This window comes from Hyalella azteca, unplaced genomic scaffold (assembly GCF_000764305.2).
Source record: "Hyalella azteca isolate HAZT.00-mixed unplaced genomic scaffold, Hazt_2.0.2 contig12157, whole genome shotgun sequence".
In the NCBI taxonomy this organism is placed as follows: domain Eukaryota; kingdom Metazoa; phylum Arthropoda; class Malacostraca; order Amphipoda; family Hyalellidae; genus Hyalella; species Hyalella azteca.
In genome coordinates this window covers 120,907-147,377 of record NW_025942121.1, presented here as the reverse complement: position 1 = coordinate 147,377, position 26,471 = coordinate 120,907, and the positions used below count along the sequence as shown (strand labels likewise).

Below are 26,471 nucleotides of genomic sequence, written 5' to 3'. Positions count from 1 at the left end.
CTTTGGAAGTGTTGTCTTTAAAAAGTAATTTTTAAACGTATATTATTTACTTCACTATTGCTCTTTCTGTCCTTGATCTACAGTTTTTCTCTCCGATCTGATGAGGCAATCTTTCTAATTCCTCACCTCAGAATCACCTAACACCATCAAGTCTTTCTTCACTTTATTTCTATTATTCGTCTGACAGTTCCTTTTTCAATCCATTCCTTTTTCAATCTCATGGCTAGAGCTTACTTGCACTTCTACTCTTTCATATGTTAACATACTTAATCTCTTGGAACCATGGACTATAAATTATTTTGCGACCCTTTTATTTATCTTAGTATATATTCTGATGAAGCAATATTGATAGTAGCGTCACTCGTGCATTAATTTATATGTATAGTTTGATTTGATGTCTCCATTGCTTATTACTCGCAAGGTTACTTGACTAAAAATTAAGTGCACCTAAATTATCCAGTGAATAGGTTCATGGACTAACCTGCTTATTTATTTATTTTTGCGCTCATTGTTTTGACCTGGTCAAAACTGATCACTTCTTGCACATTGAAGGCTTCCTGCACGAGAATTCCTTTCAACACATTAGTTCCTCCGTAATTCATTTTGCAGTCCTAGGTCTCTTCTCTGAACTCCTGTTTTCAATGTCATTGTGCAAGCATAACTTGGTCCAATTGCTTCTCTCAAGCGCATTTCCCTCTTCATAAGATTTCTTATTGTTCATTCGATAAAAAAAATACCAGATATAATCTGCTATTTATCGGAGTAAACAATACTAGATATACTCTGCTATTTATTGGGGTAAACAATACTAGATGTACTCTGCTATTTATCGGGGTAAACAATACTAGATATACTTTGCTATTTATCGGGGTAAACAATACTAAATATACTCTGCTATTTATCGGGGTAAATGATACTAGATATGCTCCGCTATTTATCAGCCATGTTAAATTTTTGTCTTGGGTTTTCAGGTGCGCCGCATCCGCGCGTCGCTGGGTCTCTAACTTCGCAGCGGCATTTAAATATCATTTATTTATACATATCCCAATTATACGATACAATTATCTATCTACATTATTGCCCTGCCACTAATTAAAAAAGAAATTAAATGCTCAGGGATACCTGTGACTGAGGTAAAGTGACAAATCAGTTCCATTTACACTTTATTTTTATCTTATCGCTTACATTACAAAAGTTATTCCTAGATTTAAAGCAATGAAAGTAGCAGATTACAATTTGAACATTAAACAACTAAATTTCATCATAAAGAGGACACTACATACTACATAAAACTTGAGTGAAGAAGAAGGCTTATGTTGCTAAAATTACTGAGCCTTAAATAGCTAACAATGAAAATGAGTAGCTTTGACAGAGTGTTGAATATCGCCACAAATGGTGCAATAAGCTACTGGTTCGAATCTGCAGCTATTTGCGAAAATTCTGATAGAAGTCGGCACAATGGCCGAGTGGTTGGGAAAATCAAATTCTAACGATGAGTTTCGGGTTCGAAAAAACATAAATTGCTGTAAAAATTCACCGCTCTTCTAAACGGGCAAGAACGACGCTAACATTATTGTGAATAGTTTCGTTTTTAACATTCCAGTTGGCCTGTTCAATTTTTAGGGAGAGCGAAATATCAAGCATCTGTATGGAGCGCGATGTAACCTGACCGCAAGAGTATATTGTACATATGTTGAGACCCACAGTTAATGGCAGGCCAGTAGAATTACAATAAAATTGTGACAAGACGTGCAATAATACTATAAGTCACAGGTGTTGACTAAGCGATAAAACTGCGTAAACTTGAGCATTGTAAACCGCTTCTGAAAAAGAATGCCACTTGGTATGAAAACTGTTATATTACATGATCATAATGCCGTTCTCTGTAATAGGTGCTATAAAAATACTCATCGTGTTGCATACATTAAACAAGTACAGTGCACTTCTGTCTATTTCTCTTGGGTAGTAGAGATTTTTTGCAACAGCTGCGAAGGCAGATATTTTCGAAGTGATATCGTCATTTCCGGGTCATCGCTCTGGACAACGTGTTGCAGCATTTCGCAAAGAACTTTGATCCCCAACTGTTTTTCCTCCGACAAGGTCTTAGCATATGCAGGTACTTTATTTCCATCAAAGTTATCGCGGTCTGCATTGGAAGAAGAACTTCCTGCACTTCGTGGTTGCAACCTCTCGTCCACCTGCCAATCCATTTCTTGAGGGTCGTCTTCTTGATTACACTCAAGAATGCCGTTCACTTCGCCATTATTATTGCCTAATTGCTTCTGGCAAATTGAGAGTTGTTTCTCATCTTTGTGCTTCTTCGTCCGCTTCGTGTGAGCAGGTGGCGAAAAAGCAGCCAGGGTTTTTTGCCCAGATGTTTTTTCCGTTTCAGAGAGAGAGAGCTGAAGCCTTCGAGAGCCATGGTATTCAACGTTGTAATTTGAAGCAGTCGCATTTTCCGTCACTGACAAAACTGACGGACCCTGCGTAAATGATTGTGGTATAATCTCCTGCATTGATGCCGCTGCATTAATAGAAGGATTTGGATAAGTCACTTTCGGAGCATTCGTGGCAACCCTCGCTAGTCGAGTTATCATGGCCACCGTTCTGGCCTCCTCCAGGCAAGATAACAGCTGTGGTAGAATCAATGCCGAACCTCTTTCGCCAAGACGGTAACGTAGATAACGAATTAAAATCTGCAAGTACTTTTCCCTGCACATCAGCACCGCCGATTTGTCCTTCAACTGATAACGGGAATCATCTTCGTGCGTGATCGCTAAGATGGTCATGAGAGGAAGAAGCCCTTCGTCGCGCATGTGTTGACTGTATGTCAGGTTGAAAGCCATCAATTTGTCGAAGGCATATGCAGAATTGAAGAATTTCATTAGAGAATCAGCACTGATGAATGGTACCTTCAGAGTTTTGGTACATGTTTTTCTTGGCCATGATTGGTTCTCCCCATCGAATATATAAAGGGTATGTATCATGAGTGCCGGGATGAAGTTACTTTGCCACAACACGTATCGATCCTCAACTGGAATGGCGAAAATATCATCAATGCTGCGTAAAAATGAGCACAACGCCTGGCACAGACTGAGGTATATATGACCCATTGCCTCTGCAGTGTTTCCTTCACAAGATTTCGAAAATTTATGGCCGAAGAAAATCTCATTTTGCAATTTAAGAATTTTATTCATCGTATCTACATCGTTCTGGCTGAGCGGATGATCGGCAGAGCAAGTCGAGGTGGTGGTTCCCAATATCTTCCTGTCGAAAATAAATCTTCCACCCCCTGAGAAGCAAACAGCCACACTCGCGCGAGGCAATGGCACCACACTTTCGCTCATGTCCTGCTTGCTACACTTGCATCTATGGACTTTCTTCCTGTTCAATCGGAGTTGTTTTCCCGTCGTGGTGTCCTCGGAATCGGAATCTGTTTGATCTCCTTTGGAGGTCAAGCGGAGGCGCCCTCTGCTTGGGCTATCCGATGTTCTGGGACTGAAAGCGCCATCGTCCTCCGTGTCTTCCGGACTGTGTTTAGTTACTCGTTTCTTCCACAAAACCAATCTCTCCTCTTCAGTCATTACCCAAGATATCTTCATCCCGTTCTTACGGCAAGAAATAAATCTGCAATACTGGCAATTTCTTCGAGTGGCCTGGTTGATATTGCATGTTTTTTTGACAGAACATCGAAACTTTTTCCAATACTTCCCTTGGACGGACCTGCGAAAGAAGGCTTTGCATGAATCGCATGCCATCCCTCCGAAATGCATACTTTTTGCAGCATCGCCACAAACACCACAAATTTTAGAATTAGTGCGGTTGTTGGATGATAATTTGGCAATTTTTTCAGATGAATCGCTTTTCTTGGATCTGGAAGTCTGACTTTGCAACTTAACATTGCGGAGCTGGTTGGGCGCAATTGGTAGCATGTCATCTTCATCATCTGACGCACGCATCAAATTGTTACCAGACGAAGAAGACTCAGAAGATACATAAAATTTTTTTGATCCAGGGAACCGTTTCAATTTCATTACATGCGGCTTGCTTGCAGAGGTTACGTCGCTCGATTCGTTGCGAGGCGAGGAGTCGCTGGTAGTCAAGCCTGGACTCGCATTCTCTAGTGAACGTTCGGTGCTCTCGCCTGACTCAGTTTCTCCAATGAGATCTCGAGAAATATTTCCGATATTAATAATTGCTGAACTATTTTCGGGTTTTGTAATTTGTTGAACTGGCACCTCCATGTTGGACGATGTATTAAGTGAAGGGCAAGCGTTTTCACTCTTCGAATAATCCAGTGATTGGAGATCCTTCTGCGAAAAGGCACTTGAATTTGCTGAATATGGTTCCCAATTATTGCTAACCTGAGATTCCAATTGAAACTCTGAAAATTGGAGTGGATTGTTTGAACTTTGATGAAAATTGTCATTAAATGACTGAGGCTGATGTGCAAATTCACCCACGTGGCAGCTTTCAGTAATAGTTTTAGCTAATTCCTCGATGCCACTGAAGAAAATAGAGTTGTCGTCTGCAGATGGTAATTCAGATCGGTCCATAGGTCTGTCCATATCATTAAATTTATTTTGAGAGTTTTCTTCCAAAGTCTTGCGCAGTTGTGTGGAAACCTGCCAATCAAAGTCACGTCCGCCATCTTCTTGACTGAAGCTACCGCCAAAGGATGATCTTTCATTGTGTGAACTTCCATCTGGTGGCGCGTAATTTAGCTCGAGATATGATGGTTCGACTGCCGTAGGATTGTCAATCGAAGTGGCTTGGTTTGCTTGGTCATAATTGACTGGAAATTCTGATAAACAATTTGAAACTGAATGGGTAGTTAACCCAACACCGACAGAGTCGAATGTGGAGGAAGTTGACTGTGGAGGAAGTTGGAAGCCAGCACTGACTGAGCAGAATGAAGGGGAAGTTAAGCCAGCACTAACTGAGTTAAATGAGGAGGAAATTAAGCCAGCACTGACTGAGCAGAATGAAGGAGAAGTTAAGCCAGCATTGACTGGGTCGAATGAGGAGGAAATTAAGGCATCATTGGCTGAGCAGAACGTATCGAAGCCCGTGAACAGTCCCGTTTGAAGCGCCATTTCTTCTTGCAATTGACCAGCATTAGCTTCTGAATTGCTCAGGGTGGATGAAAAAGGGATTCCATAATTTATCTGATTGCAAGCATCGTCGACAACGTTTTCTAAAGAGAAATTCATGTCAGTAGGCTCTTCCAGAAACGATTTATTCACAATAAACGCAGGAAGAGTTTGATGGTCCGGGGTCCGGAGAGGGGAGTTGCTGCAGGTGCTGGTTGCAGGTGACGACAAGCTTGCGGCCGAGTTCGAACAATTAGTATTTAACAGCTTCATGTCTTCAGGTCTTCAACTTATACTTCAGTAGAGATGCACGATCTGTAATATAATCAACCATTAGTGAAATATTGAAAAGACGGCTCTTGCTCATTTTTTCAATGAATTAAATCGCAAATTACTCTGAGACAGATTTATTTAACAAATTGCAAAACTTATCCAGCATAATTGACACCCTAACGGACATTTTAATCAAAATTCTGTTTGCGTGTTTCTAGGTATTTTTTCCGATTCTGCGTTACCTTTATAACAAATATGAGGCTCTGTCCAAAATTATCTGAATTCATTTAGATGATTTCGACTTATTTCTACAAAATCCCACTAAAAACTCAACATTAGCCTCATATCGAGCAGACAGACTGTAAGCCCACTTTCCTCTTTCTTGCCTTCGAAATCACAGTACATTTTAAAACGTGTAAGTTTTTAGATGAACATAAAATTTTACTTTTTAAAGTATCCTAAAATAAAGAATTTTCTGCACACATTGGCCATGATTTAGCATTCATCATTAACCCAACCACAGCTTGGGCACGCAGACATAAGCTGATTCCCGTCCAACTAAAGACTGAACCCTGTAGGTGCAGGTCACTTAACTAATCACAATATTATCAGTAATTGAATAACATTAATCGATGTTTTGACCATGTGAGCTGTAGAATATATGGTATCCTACCCACGTTAATCAACGTTTAAGTGCTAAACCCACCAGTACTGTTAATGGAGACGTAAAGTGTCATGCGCACATCAAGATTAGCAACTGTGCAGCTCAGTGTAGAGGTCAATAATGATGCAGCACAGCCGTTATCACCGACCTTGTTCTGCTTCCCTGTAGAAATAACGTTATTACTAAGTGATAAGAAACAGTAAAACCATAAATACATTTATTTAAAAATTAGAATTTAATGGTCGGATTCTATTAGTATACTCGAATTAATTTGCTGTTTGTGTTGAACGAAATGGCGGTATAAAAATTGTGGAAACTGATAAAGATAGATAACAAGTGAACGATAACCTCGTTAAAGCTCTATATGTAGCCTGCCCGACAGAGCGCCACACCACAGCTGTCGTGAAAACATTTGCTATTTATTCTCAGCAATTAAAAGCTCAAAGCAAAGAATGAAACGAAATATTTTATCAGATTGTGGTACAAATATAGTCTTCCATAATTAAAAATGTTATACCAAAATACTGAAGAAAGTTTGAAAACAATGGGCTTGCAACATTGATTTATAACAATATTGTCTGTATTATTTACAAATGTTTACTCGCGACAATTGTTTACTCTCATTTCATTTTGAAATCTCGAAATAAACTTATTATGAAATTCCCGACACTAACTGTGAGGAACACTTTACCGAAATATTTGATAATATTAGTACGTATATCATTAGTCTGCTAAGATCGAAAGTTCACCAAGTATTTAAAAGCAAAGGAAACGACCTGCAAATTTACCAAATCTTAATTTAAACAGTTTCGGAGACCAACTCCATCATTATAAGCCTTCTCTTACTCCTACGCGCCTTCACGCTAAACACTTTGACGCCTTCTCTTACTCCTACGCGCCTTCACGCTAAACACTGTGACGCCTTCTCTTACTCCTACGCGCTTTCACGCTAAACACTACGCGCCTTCACGCTAAACACTGTGACGCCTTCTCTTACTGCTGCGCGCCTTCACGCTCAACACTGTGACGCCTTCTCTTACTGCCACGCGCCTTCACGCTAAACACTGTGACGTGACTGTTGGTGAGAGTGATTCAAGGTAATTGTTGCCACCTCGGGTAGCTGGGATTTAATTATTTTCGAATCCTTACATATTATTAATCGGAAACCTTATCCCAGTAACGCGTTCATTTCTTATTTCTTTTTAATTGTAAATCGATAGGTCTTTATGTTTCGGTGTCTTTTTATTATCACGAAAATTTTGATCGCTTCATTCGCTAAATTTTTTGAACTAACGATGGAGCTGGTCTCCGGAACGTTTTCAATGCAAATATGGTTTATTTTCTTGCCGTTTCTTTGCATTTAAATTCTTATTCGAAAATATATCTTTCGTTTGCCATAAAATTGGCCTCATGTGTCAAAGTGAGATCTTAAAACTGTTGGGGTGAGCAAAAACAACTATCGGAATAGCGATAACTTTCTCCACGATAACTTTCTCTCATAAACAATTGGCCCAGTGGTTACAGTTCAGAGTACCAGGATTGGCGCAGAGAGGCGCGGGTTCGATCCCAGCTCTGTGCGCCAGTTTCTGGTCAGAATCGGCGAGGAGGCCGGGCGGTTAAGCACAGCAGAATTATAGCAGTGAGTTGCGAGTTCGAGACCGCAACAAGCTTTGGATGTTCTGCGATGTTAGGGATCCGTGACAGGCCTACGGCCTAAAAACGCTGAAACCGCTATTATTAAGTGCGCTGAAAAGATCTTGTGAAACACATGGTACATTACACAATATTCCGGAACAATAAGCTTTGCTCAAAGATCACATGAGACAATACGGTGGCTCGTCACAAGTTTCGCTGTGATAAGAAAAACAATAAGAACAATGGAAGCTTTTGCCCACTCTAAACGAATTAACATTTCCTTGATATCGATCTCGCATCGTTGGGAATAAGCAATATCAAACTAGAGTGGCCTCATCGAAGAGTAGATTGAGTATATCATTGTATAATTTAATGATACATAATGTAGGAATTAACCTGATGACGTCATATGACTTTACTCTAGATTATCTCTGTTGAGAAGACCATTCATCGAGGTACTATAGTTACTTGACTACGTTTCTATGCTAACAACTATCAGGAGGCTACACGAGTGGTGGAGGTAGTATAGTCACTTTGGTACGTAACTTTTCTAAGAACTATCAGTTGGCAGTCACCGAGAAGTTGAGAACATAGTTCGAAGCAATTTATGATCGCCACTGCGATGAAGAATTCTTTCTTGGTCAGTGCCCTATAGCTTCAATAATTTTTTCTTTTGCGTTAGTATAATTTGTGGGAGGCATAAGGAGGCCTGCGGGAGCGCCAAGCTGCCCGTAGAAAAAAGTTTCTTCCTTGCAGGCTGGGGCAAATGAGGGGACAAGTAATATGATTTCATATCGTGAATCAGGAGGTTAATAATAAACATGGTTCAATAAACTAGCAGGTCAAGGTCTTTATTTATTTCAAAACGGAAATGAGACAAATATTCATTCAGCATACCTCAAACACCACTATCGTGCGAACTACAGCAAATCTTAAGCAACACACTTCCGGTTAATAGAGAGGCGACAACCCTCAAGACAGTGGCGACAACCCTCAACACAGTGGCGACAACCCTCAACAAAGAGGAGACAACCCTCAATACAGAGGCGACAACCCTCAACACAGTGGCGACAACCCTCAACAAAGAGGAGACAACCCTCAACACATAGGCGACAACCCTCAACAAAGAGGAGACAACCCTCAATACAGAGGCGACAACCCTCAACACAGTGGCGACAACCCTCAAAGACAACCCTCAACACAGAGGCGACAACCCTCAACACAGAGGCGACAATCCTCAACACAGTGGCGACAACCCTTAGCAGGGTCGGTAAGAGGGTAACACACGTTCAGGGCTTGTGCCTTAATAAAATTACCGTCTAAGTATAACAAATCTGTACAACTGAAAGCACCAACAGAAATAACACTATTAGTAAAACTCAACCCGTAGCAAACATAACAAATCTGTAAAACTAAAACTAACCCTAGAAAACACACTTCTACAAAGTCCACCTGATAATTTAGACATCAATTTAAACAACACTTATGTATAAATTTAATCAAAAACGCTACGAAAATTCCAGAGAACTGTTAGCGCTGAATGAAGAAATATATATTCACAATTGTTAAGTCCTCAATGAAAATAATTCTCATAATAATAATAATTCGCTTATTAAGAGCCGTGACGGCCCCATTGATGAAATCTTCATAAAACAGGAAACAATCAACAACTTATAAAGATACCAGTAAAGTATGACAGATTTCACTGAAAAACTTTTGAAAAATACTGTAACCAACTATAAGATGGAACTCTATAGGGGTACCGTTTTTATTGCTAGCATTTTAACTTTTCTGTTATCACCAGTAAGATATAATTTCCCTCATGCCGTTAGAGTGTTTGATAAATTTAGTGCAAATGTTATTTATAGAAATGACGTACAGTTTGGTCACAGTCAAAATTATAACCTTTAAGGAAAATGGGTATTAATGTTCATTTGTTTGTTATACAGTAGGTGCAAAAAACAAGAACCAACACCAGAGGCCACGGCTATAAACTCAAAAAACAGCGTTGCAACTCATCTACGCGACATTTCTTCTCGCTTCGAATCACCGACATGTGGAACAGCCTCCCCGATTACATCGTTGACACTCCGAGTACAAACGCGTTCAAGAACAGACTAGATAAAGGTATGGAAAAATATATATTCAGACTTTAAATGCCTAGCACCATAACGAACCCGGTGGAAGTCTAGTAGCTACTTCAAACTATCGCCAGTCATGAAAAGATCCGGTCAAATGACACGATTTTAGATCTACGAACAAGTCACGAAAAGTACAAAAATCGGCGACAGGCCACAACAGGCCTACCCTTCAGCGCCGACATCACCGTTATGTTATATTGAAATGCATTGTTTTTGACTTCCTCGTCAGTATTACAGGGAAACATTTGTGCACAATATCGAGAATTTACTGTCAGAAAACCTCTTGCATAATGATTTATTCATAAACAAGCACGAACTTTGCTTCGTCATAACCATATGATGTTTTCATTGCTTTGCGTACATCTCAGTCACTTCAATAATCAGCAAACCCAGTGACTTTGAATTCAAGTTCTGAATCTATTTAAAAATGGAATGAAATGCATGTCAGGGATGTCTGGTTCCAACGGGAAGGAAGTAGCCACGGCCCACACAGCGCGATGTTCAATGTCTCTTCTGAGACAACATTTTGCAGAGCGTCTCATCTCTTTGAGAGGTGACCTTATTTAGCCGGCCAAATCCCCGATTTGGCTCCGTGTGATTTTTTATAGGGTTACCTTTAATCAATTATTACAATGACTGTCCAAGGATGCTACCTCATTTGAAGAACTTACGCCAAGCCATCGCCAACATACCCGTCAATATGCTTCCGCGAGTTGAACGGAACTTCAAAAGTCGACTAACTGAATGCATTGACAACGGGGGCTATCATTTATCCGATGTCATCGTAAAAACTAAGTGATGCAAAAATGCAGTTTTTTTCAATTAAATTTATATTGTAACGATATCTTTCATAGTTCTTTTTGTTATTGATTTTTCGAATCAGGAAGTTTCCGTTGATCAACCTGTAGTTAGGTGATGAGAAGGAATAATAAACATTTAATACGCAAAAATAACTGAAAATGTTAGTATATAGTTTTACGATGTGTAGTTGTCCAGTGTCCACTCGAGAATGTACAGTGTATCATACTAGTCAGTATTCACACTCAATACTAGCGGGAACGTTATCCGTGTTGTTTCGAGTTGAGACTTGAGGTGTCAGCCGTTCAGTGTTATATCGGACTTTTTAACATAGTGATGTCGGCGCTGAAATAGTAGGCCTGATGCGGCCTGTCGCCGATCTTCGGGGGGGGGATCCAATCTTTGAAGGGGGGTTGTTAGGGGGATCTTCATATTGTGGGGGAACTGTTCCTTTATCGTGAAATCATGGCACAAAATCACTCCAATATTTGTATTTTGAATTAGCGTAAAAGAGATTTTTAGCGCGCAACAAGCGTAATGAGATTTGCTTTTCTAAAAAAATGACTTAAATTTTATGAAAACTCAATTCGGTTCTGCTGGTTGACCTGAGCTCTTTTTATATAAACATATATATTAACATAACACTGACACCGTATAACACCGAATAACACAAAATTCACGAAGAAATTTTTTCGGTACGATTTTTGCTGCAGCTTCAGTAGCTACTAAAATGACTATGTATCTTTGACATACGTATTGTCAATTATTGAGTGAGAAACCGGCAGGTGGATCAGAATGGGGAGATGCGGATTTATTCGGAGTTCACAGGGTGACATGGAGGACTTGGGCTTTGCACAGGAAAAGATGCGTGCTGATGATGGCTAGGCTGACGGCCGGTCCATGGGAGAGAATGCAGCTCAAGAATCGTCGTTTAGGATACCGGAGGTAGAGGCAAAAATGTAATATTGAATTATGATTTTTCTCGTGGCAACATGAGCCTGGCTACATAAGGGACAGAATCAGCTTGCTGAGTTGAGATGGAACGCACGCCTATAGTCAGTCCTCTTGTGGATCTAAATTCTAAACCCTTAATCAGGAGCACAGGAAAGAGTATCCTCGGTAAGTAGCCACGCGGGCACAAGAGCAGAGCAGCAGGAGTGGAGTCCCTGAACAACTAGAAGGAACATCAGATGAGAAAAAACGGAAAGAGTTCTCTAAAGAAGCAGGCTGTCAAATGAAAGAGTAGAGGGCCGCGGGTGTTGAAGTTTCTCGATTCTTGCGGGGCAGTAATCCACATTCCGGCGCCCAAGGTTTTGACGGTATAGCTTTGACGTTTGGACTGACCAACGATGTCCACCACGAAGACGACCAACAGCACAAGCTAGGAATCAGGATCCCTCCACGACGTAGGCGTGGCGGAGATCGAGAGTTATGTGCCGTCATCGATGCATGCGCCGAATAAAATTAATTAAAAATTGCACGATTCCCCAAGAAAAACGCACCGATCCCTAGCTGGTACTTGACGCACGTTGCGCCCGCGTCATTTACTGGCCGATTGATTAGGTGAAGACCACTACTTACATGGATAAAGCTAAGCCAATAATCGCTTATATATATTATGAACTTTTTCCAGGTTCATGATAACAATAATTAATACCAGGAAAGTAACTCACGAAGCATAGTTTCGTCATCATCAAGCATTTTTTCTCTTGGCTCACACTGAACTTTCGACTAAGACAAAGTTCACGTTCAACAACGGCTATTTGATGACAAACGAAACCCACTCTATAGAACTACATTCTTAATTTTAGCTCCACCAGCTGGGAAGCTCTACTGTTTTCAATGTAGCTCACCTCGCTGCAATATTAATTGTCCGCTCTTGAAGTTCTACAATCCTGATTGTAGCTCATCTGAATGATAAAACTCTACAATGTTAATTGCAGCATTATCAGTACTAAAATACTACAGTATTAAATATAACGCACCTCGCTATATAGTGTAGCTCTGCAATCTTGATCGTAGCTTACCTCGCCGGTGAAACTCCACCATCTTAACCGTAACTCATCCCGCTGGTGAAACACTACCATCTTAATGTTGAGTCTTGGAAATCTTTGGTGGATATTATTTCGATGGCTAACCAAATCCTATTTCACTTTCTCATAAATCGTTCTTATTCTCAGGTCATTTGTGATGCAGAAGACGACTATGTAAACACGAAGCGCACTGGTTGTTTAACATTTCAAGAATAAGGTGAATAACTTACTTGTATGCTCAGAAGAGAGCTCGTTATAGAAACAGGTTCAGTGCAAAATGCGTGTATTCATATTTTCCAGCTAAAATTAATTTCGTTTAAAATCATTTCAACTCTCTCTGAAAATTTTATCTAACGGCGCAAGATTTGCCTTGGCCCTGTCAAGGTTCCGAAGTAATGTATAAAGTTCTTTGGGGATGCTGCAAAATCAAAGTTGCAAAATTTCCCTTGTAATTAAATATCAATTTGGATGATATTTTTCATTCTATAAATGACTAATTATTTTCTCCATTATTAACGTTCAATTTCTTAGCTAAATTTTCGAGGACACGCGGAGGTAGGCATTTCTGCAACGCCCTGATGGCTTCTGGGTCTTTGCTCCTAGAAACGTACACGAGAACGTCACACAGAACTTCAATGCCGCGTTTTTTGATTGAATTTGCATCCTCAAGGAGAGGTTTTGCCACACAACCATCGCTTAAATTCAAAGAGCTTGGCACCGCAACAACTGCACTTGGGGCATCAATGTTAGCTTCGGTCGTGGCTCGTTTCATGTCAAGAATCTTCTTCACGAGCGCAAACTTGCTGCTCACGTCTAGTTCAAACTGAGGGACTCTATGAATCGTCAGAGGCGATTCGCGAGGCATACTGATGCTGTCCATGGAGTAATTAATGAGCCTATTGGTACAAATTTCTTGACCGAAGATTGCATCGGTAATTGGATGATAGAACTTTGTTGAAACATTTTTCCCTTTGTTCTCTTGAGACGCCGAATTGTCTCCAGAAGGCTGGATCGTCGAATGAGTCGGGAAAGGTTCCACGGCTAAATTGGCCATAAGAGACATGATCGAGTCCATGAAACGCGCGTATGAGACCGATGATTTACTCACAGCGATGGCATTTCGAATATGGATGTTCGGTTGGATGTCGATGTTCGAATGGTTTTTTGCGATTTTGAGTAGATCATTTAAACAGACTACTAGTTTAGGGAGAGTCACCAAGGAACCGTGCTCACCTTGCCGGTAACGAAGGTAACGACTCAGGAGTTGCAGGTATTTTTCTCTACGTTCGATCACACCAAACTTGTCTATAACATGGTCACTCTGGTCGTTGATTTGGAACAAAGTAATGAGCGACATGATGGCGAGCACTCCTTCGTCTTGTAGATCATTGCTGTATTTCATGAGGAATTCAATGAGAGTAATGAAGGTTTCTGATTTCCTAGCAAGCTGCAATACCGTTTCGCCTGACACCATGGGGGACCTTAAAGCCTCTAGGCCAGATTCTCGTGGCCATGACATAGACTTTTGATCAAAGTTATAAGCACCATGTAAATAAATTGAAGTGGAAATCCCAGTCCGAAGCAAGTGAAATTGGTCATTTGGTGATAAACTGCGGTAATCAGCAGTCCTGTGAAAAAACGACCCCATCTTCTTGCATACGCTCACGAACATGTGAGTCAACGCTTCTAGTGAATCACCTTCGCAAAAATGTGGGTACGGATTGTTTAGGAAAATTGAGGTTAGAAGGGCGATGATGTTGTTGATAGTGACGACGTCATCATTACCCAAAGGATGCTCCGCTGAAAAATTTGTAATACTCGTCCCAACGATCTTGTTCCTGAAATCGTTTGCGTTATTGATCGATTTGGTTACATTCAAAGAGTCAATTCCAGTTTCATTATCTGGCATGCATTCTAGATCGTTTGCGCTTTCATATTCTAAAGGGAATCGCTTTCCATCACACACGGCTTCCCATTGCACCTCTGTAGTACCGGTACCGCTACAAACACTAGTGTTCTCTTCATTCGTTAAATATGCCGCCGGGTTGTCCAAATCTTCAGAGCTCTGCCTTACCTGCTCATTTACTATGCATGCATTAGTCGTTGTCACTTCTTTGTGTTTCGACAGACGGTTCTTCCACAAATTCATTCTTTCTGCTTCCGTCATCACCCATGAAACTTTCATCCCGTTCTGCTTGCATTTTGAAAACCTGCAGTACTGACAGTTTTTCCGATTTTTCTTACTGATTGAACACGAATTGTTCATCGGACACCGAAACTCAACCCAACATTTCCCCTGCACCGACCGCCGGAAAAAAGCCTTACAAGAATCGCAAGCCATCCCACCGAAATGCATGCTTTTAGCCGCGTCACCACAGACACCGCAAATTTTCGAGCTGCTTCCAGAACCAACTGACGTTTTATGGGAGGATCGAAATTTTGGGCCCATTTTTTTCGAGGATCTCGTCTTCATTAAAGATGTATAACAATTGGATCCTGAATTTATTGTAGCTGCATCATGTTTGGAAGGTTTTTCAAATGTACCTGTTTCTTCCAGAGGTTTTGTTGAACTTGACGCGTGCAGTGACCCGCATGGAGTGATAGATTGGACCAATTCATTTTGGTTCTGAAGATCAGGTAGTGGGAATCTGCAACCATCATTCGTTTCAGTCCTCGCATTCTCCTCTCTCTTTTTGAAGGTTTTTTCTCGTTTGTGTCTTCTTCTTTTAGTCGAACTCGCTACCTCTCTATTGCGTGAATGGAGTGGGACTGCTCGCTGATTACTACCGTAATTTCCATGACACTCGGTAGATTGCGATGATGTATCTAGGCTAGGATTAGGGCAACTTTCAAGATGGGCCGCCGATATAATGTCTGCGTTTTGGAATTTTGTTTCTAGGGTCGTGAAGACGGCTAATGTTGATAAAGGTTTAGTTGAATTAGATGACAGAAGTGGTCGTTCAAGCTGATCAAGTTTTCGAGGGGTTGGAGCATCATCAGGGTTTCTTTGTAAAGCATGGGTATGATTTTCACATTTCTGATTACAGAAATCTGTGTCTGAAGTGGTCGACTGAATTCCGCTACTCACGTGGTTCTTACCATCATTTAAAGCTAGATTGATACGTGAGGGGTAAGTAGTCTTATCTAATTCATCTTCTTTTTCCAATTTCGTTACAATAACTTCATTTAATTGATGTCGCGGGCGGTAACATTCGTCGATCAAAGTTGGCAATATGGAAGATTCCGCTTTTTGATCATTATCACTTTCCTGAAAACTGGAATCGTAATAAGACTGATCTGGAAATCTCAACCGCTCCGAAATATTTTCTGCTAAATCTTGACTGTCGGTTCTAAAATTTGCGTCGTCTACCTGATCTTGCGATTGAGTCTCACCTCTCCCAAGAGGGGCTCCCACTAACTCAGCTGTCTCATAGCGTTCGACGATGGTCCTAGCGAACTCGTCAAAACTGCCGTCAGCGACGGTAAAGTTAATGTTGTTTACAGGCTTCATTGCGCTTTGTGGCTGTTGCGATGGAATATTTGAAAAGTTGCTAGTGCTGCATTGGCAATCTGGAAACCCGAGTCCTGAAGAATAATTCGTATTGTTTCCACCAGTACAGCTTGGATCTATGAAATATGTCAAAGTCGGGAAAGAATTTTGTACAAAATTTCTGTCTTCAATAGACATGGGCATCGGACTAGATAAATTGGCATTCTCTGCGTCAAAAGATGTTCTGAAATCGTTGCTTTGAATATGACTGACTTGCGGCCTCATTTCCCAGTCGTTTAATGGCATCGTAGGGGCTGGCTTGACATTGCACAGAGCTGAAGAATTTTCTGCGTTGTGGTTAAAGCTTTGGTAATGAGGCCCGACTTCGATACCGTCGATCAGGCATGACGGCCCAAATTTATTTACGAGATTTGAAGTGATTGACTCGTTTTCCGGCAAATTCTGATCATTGAATTCATTGACGCGTCTTGCTATTACACCCAACGGACCTTCGTCGCCGGTTCTATCAGAAGTTTGCCAAGGGCTTGAAATCACACTTGCGCTGCTGTGAAGGTGACTCTGCGCCAGCAGTGACGCTGCCTCTTGAGAAAAAGGATTTGCGGTGTTGTCGGGAAAACCATTCTCAGTCCAAAGACGTTCAGTGATTGGAAAAAGTAATGGTTGATCTTTTGTGTTGTGAACAAAATTATTATAGACCGTGAATTCAGTTCCCTGATTTGGATAATTACTTGAAATCAGTGCAGTTGAATGATATTCATCGTTTTCTTCACTGATATTTCGGGTTATTTTCCATATATCTTCATTAATTCCTAAAATGGGAAAACTTGTGCCACTCGCATCGCTGAATTGGTCACTACGGAAAAATACACCTTGTGCAGAACTGTCATTCGGTTCGTTCTGCATCTTCAGCTGCGATTCTTTAGGTTGATGATTGTGTCAGTAAGTGAGGTGTATGCTGCATTAGGTTGTTGATTGGTCAGTTTTATGGATTGCATTAGGTTGGTGCTGATAAGACCAGACGACACATAATTAAGTACTTTGTAATATTGTTCAGACCAGACGACATTTAGGCACCTTAAAATATTGTTCAGACCAGGCTATAATTTTGCACTCTACAATATTTTTCAAACCAGATTGCACTTATGCACCCTACAATATTGTTTAGAGCAGACAACACTTAATTGTACACCCAACAATATTGTTGATCCCTGATTGATCTCTGTCACCGTAGTCGCCACCAGAGAGCGTGTGTGTCTGTGAACTCGACTAGGAAGTCTGTAAAAGAAACGAAAATCAACGCGAAAATTACAAAAAAGCCTCAATTGATATTAGTCCATTTAATTCCTTTCAAGCAGGCCCAGGAACGTTCTGCAATGTTAAAAGTTTTCAGTCGAGATAAAAAATAACATATTTGTTTGTCCCAAAAAATGCCAGGCTCATATAATGAATTTCAACAGAAGCTTAATTAAGACGTTCTTAATGCAAAAATGAAACCGAGACGATATAAAAATCACAAACGCCGAATAATTTCCTCGCGTAACTCCATGATCATGACTCACCAAAAATGTTGCGTCGAATTTTGTTGAGTCACCGTAGGCATTAATAACCAAAATCCAGCAGAAGATCAGGCTAAGGTCAACGCTGGAAAGAAATCTTCGTTTCTGCTAAATGTCTTCAAATTTGATGTACCTTTATACGTTACTTCTCTATGTTTTATGTAAAACAGAAAAAAAGAGCGCCAAGCAGTGCCGCTGGCCTTGCATATTTTCGGTTGGAGGTGAAGTAAAAAACTGGCAGAGACTCCTGCTCGACAATGGATGTTTCCACGTGTAAATTATAGAATTGTTTACTCTGATAACTCCTTTACTAATATTTTTAGATTATTAGCTTTTTGAATGGGGTTAGGTCCAGAATAAATATTTACTTGCTTCTTATGCCGGAGGACTCTGGGGGTGAATAAAATAAAGTGATTTTCCACAACTAACGAAAATCGTTAAAATCATGTCTTTGGCACAGAAATTAGGCGTTTTATAAAATGACTAGACACAAATCTGTTGACTAGCTAACACTAGATTATGGTAAAATGTAGTCAAGCCTGCATAAAGAGGCCTTATCTTTAACCAAGAAATAAAATTTTATCTGGAAATAATGACTCATTTGTTATACATCACAATTATTTCTAAAGAACAAAATCCCTATTCGGCTGCTTGGACCATAGATCGCTCTTTTTTCGAAATCTTCAAGTGCGGTTACGTAATGGCTGACTATTACACCTCGACAGTTTGGCTGAGGATTTCCACTGACCTCGAAAAACACCACGTTTGCATCAGAAAGAATCGAATACATTGATTCCGCGAAACACCTTACAGATATAAGAATTTATGGGCGTGAACGGATGAATTATTGAATTTGAGTAGATATAAAGTTTAAATTGAAGTGCATGATTGAATTCCACAACCACAAAATATTAACAAACTTTCAAGTAAATGCTTTGACATTCTACCGCAATGTTTTCAGTTCCAACGTGTCTTACATTCCTCAGCCAACCACAGTCCTTCCTTCAGTTACCGCGTGTCTTTAGTTCCTCAACCACAGTCCTTCCTTCAGTTACCGCGTGTCTTTAGTTCCCAACCACAGTTCTTCCTTCAGCTACTGCTACTGCGTGTCTTTAGTTCCAAACTACAGTCCTTCCTTCAGTTACCGCGTGTCTTTAGTTCCCAACTACAGTTCTTCCTTCAGCTACTGCGTGTCTTTAGTTCCCAACCACAGTCCTTCCTTCAGTTACCGCGTGTCTTTAGTTCCCTACCACAGTTCTTCCTTAGCTACTGCGTGTCTTTAGTTCCCAACTACAGTTCTTCCTTAGCTACTGCGTGTCTTTAGTTCCCAACCACAGTCCTTCCTTCAGTTACCGCGTGTCTTTAGTTCCCAACCACAGTCCTTCCTTCAGTTACCGCGTGTCTTTAGTTCCCAACTACAGTTCTTCCTTCAGTTACCGCGTGTCTTTAGTTCCCAACTACAGTTCTTCCTTCAGTTACCGCGTGTCTTTAGTTCCTCAACCAGTCCTTCCTTCAGCTACTGCGTGTCTTAAGTTCCTCAACCAACAAGTCCTTCATTCAAACCAGTTCTGTCAGCGTCAGGCCTGCACTCTCATCTTGTGGTCATTTCACAACTTACGATGACCTTGGCGATGTTTGATCATGCGCTGAAGGCAGTAAACACCTATACGCACATTGCAATCGATTGCAAACTCATAGCATAGAAAAAATAAATTTATTTTTAGTAATGAAGCAAAAAAATAGATCTCAGTTTTTTATTCATCTTATTGCGGTGTGTGGTTACTCGTTAGTGTATTCAAAGTAGTTGTAACATTAGGATGTTAAATTCAACCTTCTTAAATTAACGTTGAAACATACTATTCCTTAGCAGCGTGCGTTCTATTTGCAGTTTAAATCCAGTCGATTTTATTCTGCCTTGGCGTAGTTGTCATTAGTTGCTCTACAGAAATCGATTTTGATAAGAAAAGACGAGAACTCCGAGATGAAAACCAAAGTATCAAAATTAGCTTGTATGATAAGTAATTAACTTATTAATCACTGCGTGGTGTAGTGTATAATCAATCATGTGAGTATCTACTCAGAGCGCGGTGTATAATTGATCAACTGAGTATTTATTTACAGCACAGTTTATAATTATTCAGTTGAGCATCTTATCACAGCTCGTTTATGATTAACCATCTGATTAGTGAGTATCTTACCCAGCAGTGAATATAACTCACTCCATATATTATCTGAAGCTGGGGGATAACCGGTCGAGAAGCCGAGACCTGCAGAGCGCCAGTAACTATAGAGTCAGTAAGAAACCACAACCCACCGGTAAATTGAGCCAGTAAGGAGCCGATACCTGCGGAGCACCAGTATTTAGTCAGTAGGAACTAAAATTTACTGTCCACTAGTAAATTGAGTCAGTAAGAAGCCGAGACCGGCGGAGCAACAGTAATTAGTCAGTAAAGTACTAAAATTTACTGTTCACAAGTAAATTGAGTCAGTAAGAAGCCGAGACCTGCGAAGCACCGGTAATTAGTCAGTAAGAAATAAAATTTACTGTCCACCAGTAAATTGAGTGAGGAAGAAGCCGAGACCAGTAATCTAACTAGAGTCAGTTTTTATTTTAAACTTGATTATAAGGGAACGAAAAACTGGCCCTGCACCATCGCTTCTGCGGCAGCTCTGCAGGCTTCCTAGCACCTTGAACCTGCAGCGAATATCTCCAAATCGGATTCAATATACGGGAAACAACAAATTTTTTTACAATATCCGCAACGCGATATGCCGGATGAGGTCAATATCTTCCAATATCTTTTCAATGATCAATCTAGTCTTGCATTCAAAATGTTACGTGTTTACGTATTAGGATCAAATTAAAGTATAACTACTATATTGTCAATGGTATGACATGTAAGGCCAGCAAGCCTTTATCCTTCAGTTGTATACCAGATTCCACGAAATACAGTTCCCCAAACCTCTAGTCTCGTCTCTGCCCATCTTCCCCCTTAGCTGGGACTTTGAAGTCATACGACTAGCAAACGTAAGACAAAGGATAAAAGACCTCGATGGATCATTTTTGTCAGTACGGCAAGTTGAAGGGTGAGTTAAGCCTACAGGATAATAAAATAGTTTAATGGAAGGGTTCATAGTATTATGAGAAAGTAGTGTTGTGGGTAAACTAGGCACACCGCATTCGTACGTTTTGGAAGGAGCTTAGATCCCATGACGAAAAAAGCATAGTAGGATGGTAAGCTGCTGAGTCAGCAGCGCAATGACATTGCGTTACTTGATAGAAAGAACAGAAGGGTCGGCACTGAAGAAATAGACCCATGGTCTGTGGCCGATTCCTGTATTTTGGGTGACTTGATTCCACAAGGGATCCGGGCCCCATCAACGAAGACACCGGTGTGACCAAACATGCTCCACTATATCAACTAACTATTTTTTTACCCATCAAGCGCCGCTCATAATATACCGCTCTCTCGTGCCATATGTTTTCAAATACAACTAAGCTCATTGCCTCGGCACATTTACACCAAAAGTTAAGTATACGCAAGTGCACAAACTACTCAGCATGGAAGTATTATCAATATGAGAGATAAAACTGAGTTTCGGGGATGCCAACACCAAAATGGAGTGCCAAGCACCCTTAATCACTTTTTATTCTGCCGTCGATGACGCTTAGCAGCTCGTACGACAGCCATGGTGCGTACTATCAAGACTTGCTCATGTACATGTAGCGGCCGATTTCTCGTGTTTCATTGGCAGACTTAGCTTGAAAATATGTCAGTGATTGGCTGGCGACGTTAGATACTCGTAACTTTTTGTAATAGAACGGCCATTGCAGGCAACGGAGCTTGCCTACACTAGTCCGAGCTTAAACCTAACTCGCGACGCAAGCACCGTCCTAAATGCAGGGTGAACCAGAATTAAGTAACCCTTTTAATTTGTTAATAAATAAAAAACTAAGAACGTTATGAAGTTGAAACTTGTTTTATTTAAAAGAAGAACATTTTTATGGTAATATTGTATCCTAGTTTTTAAATATAATATTAATATCTTTTAAATGCCCACCACAATTTTCGATGAAAGTGGCATCCTCGCACAAACGAAGAAAGGATTCGGAATATTCAAGACGCTGGTGATGATCATTAGGCAATAACTGTTGAGTCAATTGAATTTTGTAGGACTTCAACTTTAAGTCCTTTTTCAGAATGCGGCATAATGTCGATTGAGAAATGGTTAATTGAGAAGCACGTTTTCTGGTGGCGGTTTTGGGATTATTTGTAATGCTTACATCAACTCTTTGAATTGCGTCTGCAGTTCGAATTGACTTTTTTCTTCCAGATCGTGGTTTGTCATTAACATTCCCGGTATCCGCAAATTTTCGATAAAGAGATTTAATTGTGTTTTTTGAAGGACTGATTCTTGTTTTGAAATGGATCCTGTAATCACGTTGAACTTCTGTTATTAACATCGTCCTGATGTAGGTTTGCAGAATTTTCGTTTTTTCTTCTTTGCTGTGGCGAATCATGATGAAAATTTAAGGCTTCATAATTAAACACAAATTTAGCAAGCTATACAGGATAATGACGTAACTATGATACAATATTACCATAAAAATGTTCTTATTTTAAATAAAACAAGTTTCAACTTCATAACGTTCTTATTTTTTTATTTATTAACAAATTAAAAGGGTTACTTAATTCTGGTTCACCCTGTACTAAGGATCGCTGCAGGGTTAATATCCTTTGGCGTAGAGATCTCAATAGTTTGCATCAAACACGGCAATTTACATTAGTTCCTTCCGAATCAGGTAAACACATGAGCTCGTTCAAGTCGTATCTTATAAAATTTGGTCAAGTCGTATCTTATCCTGAAATTCGTAAGATCCTCTGACACTTGAGTGGTATCCTAGAGGTTTGGGTGTGTTCGTTCTCACTTCATCTCCACTTGCAGAACCAAGTTACATATGATCGGTAACTAATATAGCTAAGATCAAAGTTGCTGCAACTATAATTTTTGTTTCTGTATTTAGGGTAAAACACAAATTCACATATGGTAGTCAATTGTTCATTCCGATCATAACCCTCTATCTCCTGACATGAGTTAGCAGAGCAATATTGTCACAAGCCTAGTTCCAAAATGGAGACATTCTAGTGAGCATAAAATTACTTGCACTGATGGTTGCCGCCACGTACGACAACTTTAAAATTCTCTGTTGCGTACAAACGTCCTCATGATGCTACACTCAATAGCTTGCGTATCGTTTAAGTTGAAAGTTATTTCCCCGGACACTGACATACGGCGATAGAGGGTTAAGATAAACTTGTAAACTTCCTCGAAACCCGAAACAAGTTCCGAAGCTGTCGCCTAAGCATGATCATTGCTAGAACAGAATGCTCATTGCATTCTGTTCATTGTTTTTCGTTTAACGTTTCTCAACACCCACTTATTTACTTGGGTCATTATAATATGAGCACGAGCACGAGCAAACTGGAGTTAGACTTCGCTGGTTCATCATCGTCAGCCTCGCATTGAATCGCGGCGCCGAGGATCAAACTGAACATGTTCGAAGAGCGTGTTGAGTCGATATTCTATGTAATTACATGGAAAAACATGGTATATAGAGGGGAAAATCTTATCGAATGAAGCATCCATGTATGAGAAAGTAGGTTCGCAGAGTATCTTGGAATGAACATTAGAACTGCGAACATTGCAATGCCGGAAGCAACGAGTTCAGCCCTTCCTATCCTCGGAGCTGATGGATCCCATTGACAGGGCACTGTTGGTCTACATCTACCTCAGCCTCTTGAGTCACCTAAGAATATAACCTCCATGATCTCCCTCAATATAAAACCTTCATGTTCTGTACGATTTAATGTAAATAATCCACTTGACAAGAAGCCAAATGTCTTGCCCCCACAGGACGGCTGTTCTCACAACAGATAATACGACCTGCCAGGTGCTGCGTTCCCATGTTACTATTATCCCGGCGTGGCGAAGGCGCCTTTCTTCACTAGCACGAAATAGTCGTGATTAATTTCGTGGCACGTGGCTGCGTGTATCACCACATGCTTAACGTCACTGATCGTTTGGCTGCGTGTATCACCACATGCTTAACGTCACTGATCGTTTGGCTGTGTGTATCACCACATGCTTAACGTCACTGAACGTGTCTCTTATACACATCTAGATGTGTATAAGNTCACTGATCGTATGGCTGCATGTATCACCACATGCTTAATGCCACTTATCGTATGGCAGGGTAAATCACTCAATTATTTTTTACGTAAAATTAGCAGCCTCGTATTAACCCATTGCAGATCTCCATGGTCGCTAACCATTTTCCCTTTTATGTACGCGTATTTTCAGTTGACTGTGGTCTCCCAGTTGACTGTGGTCAGGGATACGATATCGGGGTCCTAGGGTTCGACGGCTAGACAGCTTGCACAATTCCATGCTATAGGGAGAGCAATTCACAAACAATACATTCACCATTTAGCTTCTCTGGTCATTTACATAGTAACTTAAAAACCTTGTACCACATGGCATGTGATGCTGGTGTGCACGATACTTGAGTGATGCATTATACTCTCAGCAAAACAAATAACGTGTATGATGAGGTGTATCCTTGGCTGATGGCTATTACTTGGCTGATGTGTATCCTTGATCCACAGAATACTTCATATTATTACGAAATCACAATGAATTTTCAAATATTAGAAACAATGGAGATTCCAGGGCATCTGACTATCAGTGTTATCGTTGATGCGTTCAGGACGAGTTCGAGATAACGATAAGGCAGATAAGCAATCGAACGACGATGGGAGACGCAGACGCGTTGACCCAGCGATGCCCTGGCAGAGCGCGCTGCATCTTTTCTCACGTGTTTATCGACGCAACCAAAACATATCAAGCATTAGAGTGGCACGTGATTTCATAATTCATATTAACTGAGACAACCACCTGAAGAAATCATCTTTTACAGGACCGCCTGGATAAACAATCTTTGAGAGAACTACCTGCATGGACAAACTATCTTTGAGAGAACTACCTGGACAAACTATCTTTGAGAGAACTACCTGGACAAACTATCTTTGAGAGAACTACCTGGACAAACTATCTTCGAGAGAACTACCAGGACAAACTCTCTAACTTCAACTCGAAATATCCCGAGTTGCGCATGATAAACGAGCAATCGTGTCAGAAGTCTGTTAATAATACGTAGTTAATATTATTGTTAATATTAATTGTTAATAGTGCAGGCCAAGCAACACGATCGTGTAGGTGCCCACTGTACTTATGTTTTAGGGTTATGATAACAGCACCTAACGAGTACAGGAATCGCCCTATAACTGCTGAGCGCAGAACATTCAATATAAAACTTATTAAATATTACTTAGAAAATATAATGAGCATATTATTGCTCAATTATAGCTGCATCATTAGGGTTAAAATGACGAATCGGCCGTCATCGATCAGCTGATCCTATTTATTAAAGTTTCAGTAATTCTGTAAAAACAATTATTTTGCAAATATCGTATTAGAAACATATATTATGCAAATGATAGTATTGCAACAACAGTGTTATAATTATCGAAATACAGTTACAGTGTTGCAATTACCTTGGTGCAACAGTTACTATAATGGGAAATAATATTATAGTAACAATTAATGTTACAATAATCATGGGAAATAATCAGCTTGCAATGATAATAATCATCCGCCAAAACTCGTGCATTAATAATATTTCAATAATAACTCTGAAGACTGAAGGTCGTGTGAAGTTGAGTGCTTTTAAGTGGACGTTGGCTCGCCGTGCACATGCAAATAACTTAAATACATTGCAATATAATTACGTGAGTCTCTATGGTAACTGCAACTCTGCAAGGTTATAACCTTGCATGTAACCTTAAATGTCATTTATTGCCTTGAAATCGTAACTTCTCAGAATAAAATTATTTAAAATTTGCATGTAACGATTTCGCTTCTGCTGCGTAATGCAATGATAATCCAAACACGCCATGCAGCCATGATGCAGTTGCAGGCAGAAGATACGTTGTTAACACTTCTAGTTAATCAATACCCGACCAACGAGATCAAGTATTATTTTAATTTTTCTTGAATTTTAGACGTTCCACGTTGCTGCGAGCAGGATAGGCTACTAGGATACTGCGAGTAGGATACTTGCTGCATCAGTCAAGTATCCTACACACCTGCATCACCAGTTCACCACACACTTGATGTGTGTTGCTGTGAGTATACATCAGTCAAGTATCCTACACGACAATATGAAGAATCCCTACACGTGTAATAACCACAGCCAACACTCGCGGTCACCACAAATGTATTGGCATCTCTTCTTATGATCTCAGTGACCAAGGGCTTCCACTTCTTACACCCGTAATATGAAAGTGCATCGCTGCGTGCAAGCAAAAACTAAGCTAAAACCGACGTCGCGGCTTGCGAGGCAATGGAGCAGCAGTTTTTTACACATGTTTGCAGCAGCACTGTTAAATTCAAATGCAATTAGCAAAAAATTCAATTTAGCCGTCTTATCTACGTATGCAAATAACTCACTACCGATAGCTGATATATCTATTTGTCGCTTCGAATGAGCAAATTTTCACTTACAAAAATAAATCGAGAGGACGGTTTACTCTGCTTTTATGCCGACACTTCGGAGCACTACTGGAAACGTTCGGAAGTGAATAATATTTTCCGTGAATGATGCCGTAGAGGCGTAGGCGGAGAGGATTACGTACACACTGCACGA

At 40.4% G+C, this 26,471-nt stretch overlaps 3 protein-coding genes across 4 annotated transcripts in view; 1 reads left to right on the top strand and 2 right to left on the bottom strand.

Moving 5' to 3' along the window:
* LOC108672661 overlaps positions 1 to 1,004 on the top strand; it is a 5,953-nt gene extending 4,949 nt beyond the window's left edge. The window contains exon 10 of the mRNA XM_047883157.1: positions 972 to 1,004. Within this exon, the coding sequence (XP_047739113.1) occupies positions 972 to 1,004 (33 nt within the window). The remainder of the gene's footprint in view (positions 1 to 971) is intronic.
* On the bottom strand, positions 540 to 26,471 carry LOC108672668. Of its 2 annotated transcripts, XM_018160371.2 has the most exons (3): positions 26,330 to 26,471; positions 6,073 to 6,192; positions 540 to 5,408 (listed from the first exon to the last, which is right to left on the bottom strand). In XM_018160371.2, the coding sequence occupies exon 3, from the start codon at positions 5,364 to 5,366 to the stop codon at positions 1,950 to 1,952; it is 3,417 nt and encodes a 1,138-aa protein (XP_018015860.1). In that variant the 5' UTR covers positions 5,367 to 5,408; positions 6,073 to 6,192; positions 26,330 to 26,471; the 3' UTR covers positions 540 to 1,949. The 2 variants fall into 2 exon arrangements, with proteins under 2 accessions (XP_018015860.1, XP_018015862.1); XM_018160373.2 differs by lacking the exon at positions 26,330 to 26,471 and having other exon boundaries at positions 6,073 to 6,485.
* On the bottom strand, positions 11,038 to 18,088 carry LOC108672660. The gene is made up of 2 exons (XM_018160362.2): positions 17,708 to 18,088; positions 11,038 to 17,423 (listed from the first exon to the last, which is right to left on the bottom strand). Exon 2 carries the CDS (start codon positions 17,049 to 17,051, stop codon positions 13,131 to 13,133), a length of 3,921 nt encoding a protein of 1,306 aa, XP_018015851.2. The 5' UTR covers positions 17,052 to 17,423; positions 17,708 to 18,088; the 3' UTR covers positions 11,038 to 13,130.